This window comes from Sipha flava, unplaced genomic scaffold (genome assembly GCF_003268045.1).
Source record: "Sipha flava isolate LNK unplaced genomic scaffold, YSA_version1 81_pilon_pilon, whole genome shotgun sequence".
In the NCBI taxonomy this organism is placed as follows: Eukaryota; Metazoa; Arthropoda; class Insecta; order Hemiptera; family Aphididae; genus Sipha; species Sipha flava.
In genome coordinates, this window is record NW_020273623.1 from 1663715 (window position 1) to 1666232 (window position 2518).

General features: G+C 28.8%; 1 protein-coding gene across 1 annotated transcript; it reads left to right on the plus strand.

Annotated features, from left to right (window-relative positions):
- The first annotated feature begins 307 nt into the window (after window positions 1–307).
- Window positions 308–2163, plus strand: LOC112693199. Its single transcript, XM_025568160.1, has 3 exons — window positions 308–457; window positions 548–697; window positions 1596–2163. The coding sequence occupies exons 1-3, from the start codon at window positions 323–325 to the stop codon at window positions 1839–1841; spliced, it is 531 nt and encodes a 176-aa protein (XP_025423945.1). The 5' UTR covers window positions 308–322; the 3' UTR covers window positions 1842–2163.
- The last annotated feature ends 355 nt before the right edge of the window (window positions 2164–2518 follow it).

The following is a 2518-nucleotide window of genomic DNA, read 5'->3' on the forward strand; positions in this document are numbered from 1 at the left end:
CCGCGGTCTATCACTGCATGTCACAAGGCGATAAGAATTAAGAACTTGTACTAGTTGTACTGTTATCGTATAAACTTTTTTCGATATTCCTGTACGTTTTCCTCGAAAATAGTTGGGTACAACTATGTATATCAATATATCATTATATTTTATCTCGATAATCGGCACATTACACTGTTGGATGTGCAAACATTTTTTTCAGTTCGACGATTTTTTTTTTTTTTTTTTTTGACAGTTGAAATATTATTTTCACAATAACAAGAGTTATGTGCATTAATAATATTAATATAAAGTAGGTAATAATATTTTCACAACAACAATAATGTCAGACAAACGAATTAGATTAAGCGGCGCAGCATACAAAAAGGCGGCAAAAGAAAAACTAGAAAAGACCGATAATATGCTTAGAAAAATTCCAAAACTTCATTTATATTTTGCTGCTACAAATCCGGAAAAAGTATATTACGTTGTCGTACTTTCATACCTAAATTATACCATTTTATTTCTTAATACTTTACTCACGTATAAATATAATATTATGTAATAGACGGAATCGGAATTAAAGAAATATAGTCCAAAAAACATAGATAAAATAGGAAATAATTTAGATGGTGCTTATGAAGTTCAAACTAATCAGGTGGACGTTCAAAATGACAATGAACACGCAGAAGAAGGGACTTCGGCAAATGAACGACAGGTATTGTTGAAAAAAATAATAATTTTGATCGGCACCTACTGATTATTTAATGTTACAATTTTTTTTTTTTTTATGAATTTTTGTTATAAAACATCAAATGAATAATAATTAATAATATCATATGAATAATCAGCTAAACAATTTTATTCTTAATGCCAATTAATTTTTGAGTATAAATTTTAATATATAATATCTTTTATTCGATACGGAGCGTGGACCGTTATTCGTCGACCGTTAAAAATATACTGTTAATTTATTAAAAACCATAAAACTATTTTTTTGTTATTTTCATTCAAACAGTTTTAAAATCTCAATTATTTTTTCTACATAACCTAGCAAAAAGGTCAACTAATACAGATCTATTTTCAAAATTTAAATCGGGTCACTGGAATAAATCATTCTTTTTTGAATACGATTTTGAAAACGAAAAAAATTCAATAACTAAATTCAGTGACTTGTGCATGCGCTATGAGGTTGTTCTAGGAATTATTAGTCTCTTGGTTATCGTAGTCGTTATCGTGATAATGACCGTCATTAGCCGGTGCCCGGCTAAACGATTGCAGAATCGGAAATTGATACAGAAATGTTTACCGTGACTCGTTTATTTGCTATATTGTGCTATAATATATAATATTTTAGACTGACTAATCATTGGCTTTTGGATTTTGAAACGACAGATATACCTATTATTTATTAAATAATAATTATGTAGTTAATCGATATAGGTATGGTTTTATATTTATATTTTAATGAAATGTATGAACATATCGTTATATTCGGAATATTCCTATATTTTTTTTTTTTTTTTGTACGATTCCCAAATTAGACCCGTGATTTATTTGCATTTTTTTCCTATTATAAATTTTTATTTTAAAATTGTTTTTTTTACTAAATTTAGACTGAAATCATCAAAAGTTCTTTTCATAACGTTGGTCATGCATCACAAATTCCTTTATCCGACCCAGCAAAATGGAACTACGATTCAGATTCTATTAACTTCCTACTTGAAAACCCTCCAAAGTTAGACTTACAAAAATTACCATTCGAAAAAACAAAAAGAATAATTGGCAATACAAGTAGATGCCTAACTCCTGATAATTTTATGAGAAAATTACAAAACGGTGAAAAAAAAATTAGAGATTGAATTGTATATTCTTCGTCCAAAAACGCGCTGTTTTGTTATCAATGTTTACTTTTCTCACCAAAACCAACAGTTTTTGGAAATAAAGATGAAGGATTTATAAACTGGAAAAAGTGTAATGAAATTTTACAAGAACATGAAACCAGTAAAAATCATGCTGAATCAGTGAAAATTTGGTTTTCTCGAATAAAAATATACTGTAGTGTGATTGATATAGAACTAAAGAAAGATATTGAAAATCAGACTTTTTATTGGAAAAATGTTTTACATAGAATAGTCGAGACAATTTCTTTTTTAGCATCGAGAGGCTTAGCTTTTAGAGGAGACAACCAGACTTTTGGTTCAAAACAAAATGGTAATTACTTAGGATGCTTAGAACTTTTGGCAAATTTTGATCCATTTCTTTCTGCACACATAGCCAAATATGGAAATAAAGGAAAAGGAAATGTGTCCTATTTGTCATCAACTATATGCGACGAGTTCATAATGCTGATGAGTAATACTATACTAGACAAAATTGTATCGGAAATCAAAGAAAGAAAATATTTTTCTCTTATAGTGGACTCGACTCCTGATATAACAACACATGATCAGCTCACAATTGCAGTACGGTATATTACAAAAGAAGGCAAGTCTGTAGAACGTTTTCTTGGTTTTATGTCCTCTGTAGGACATAAAGG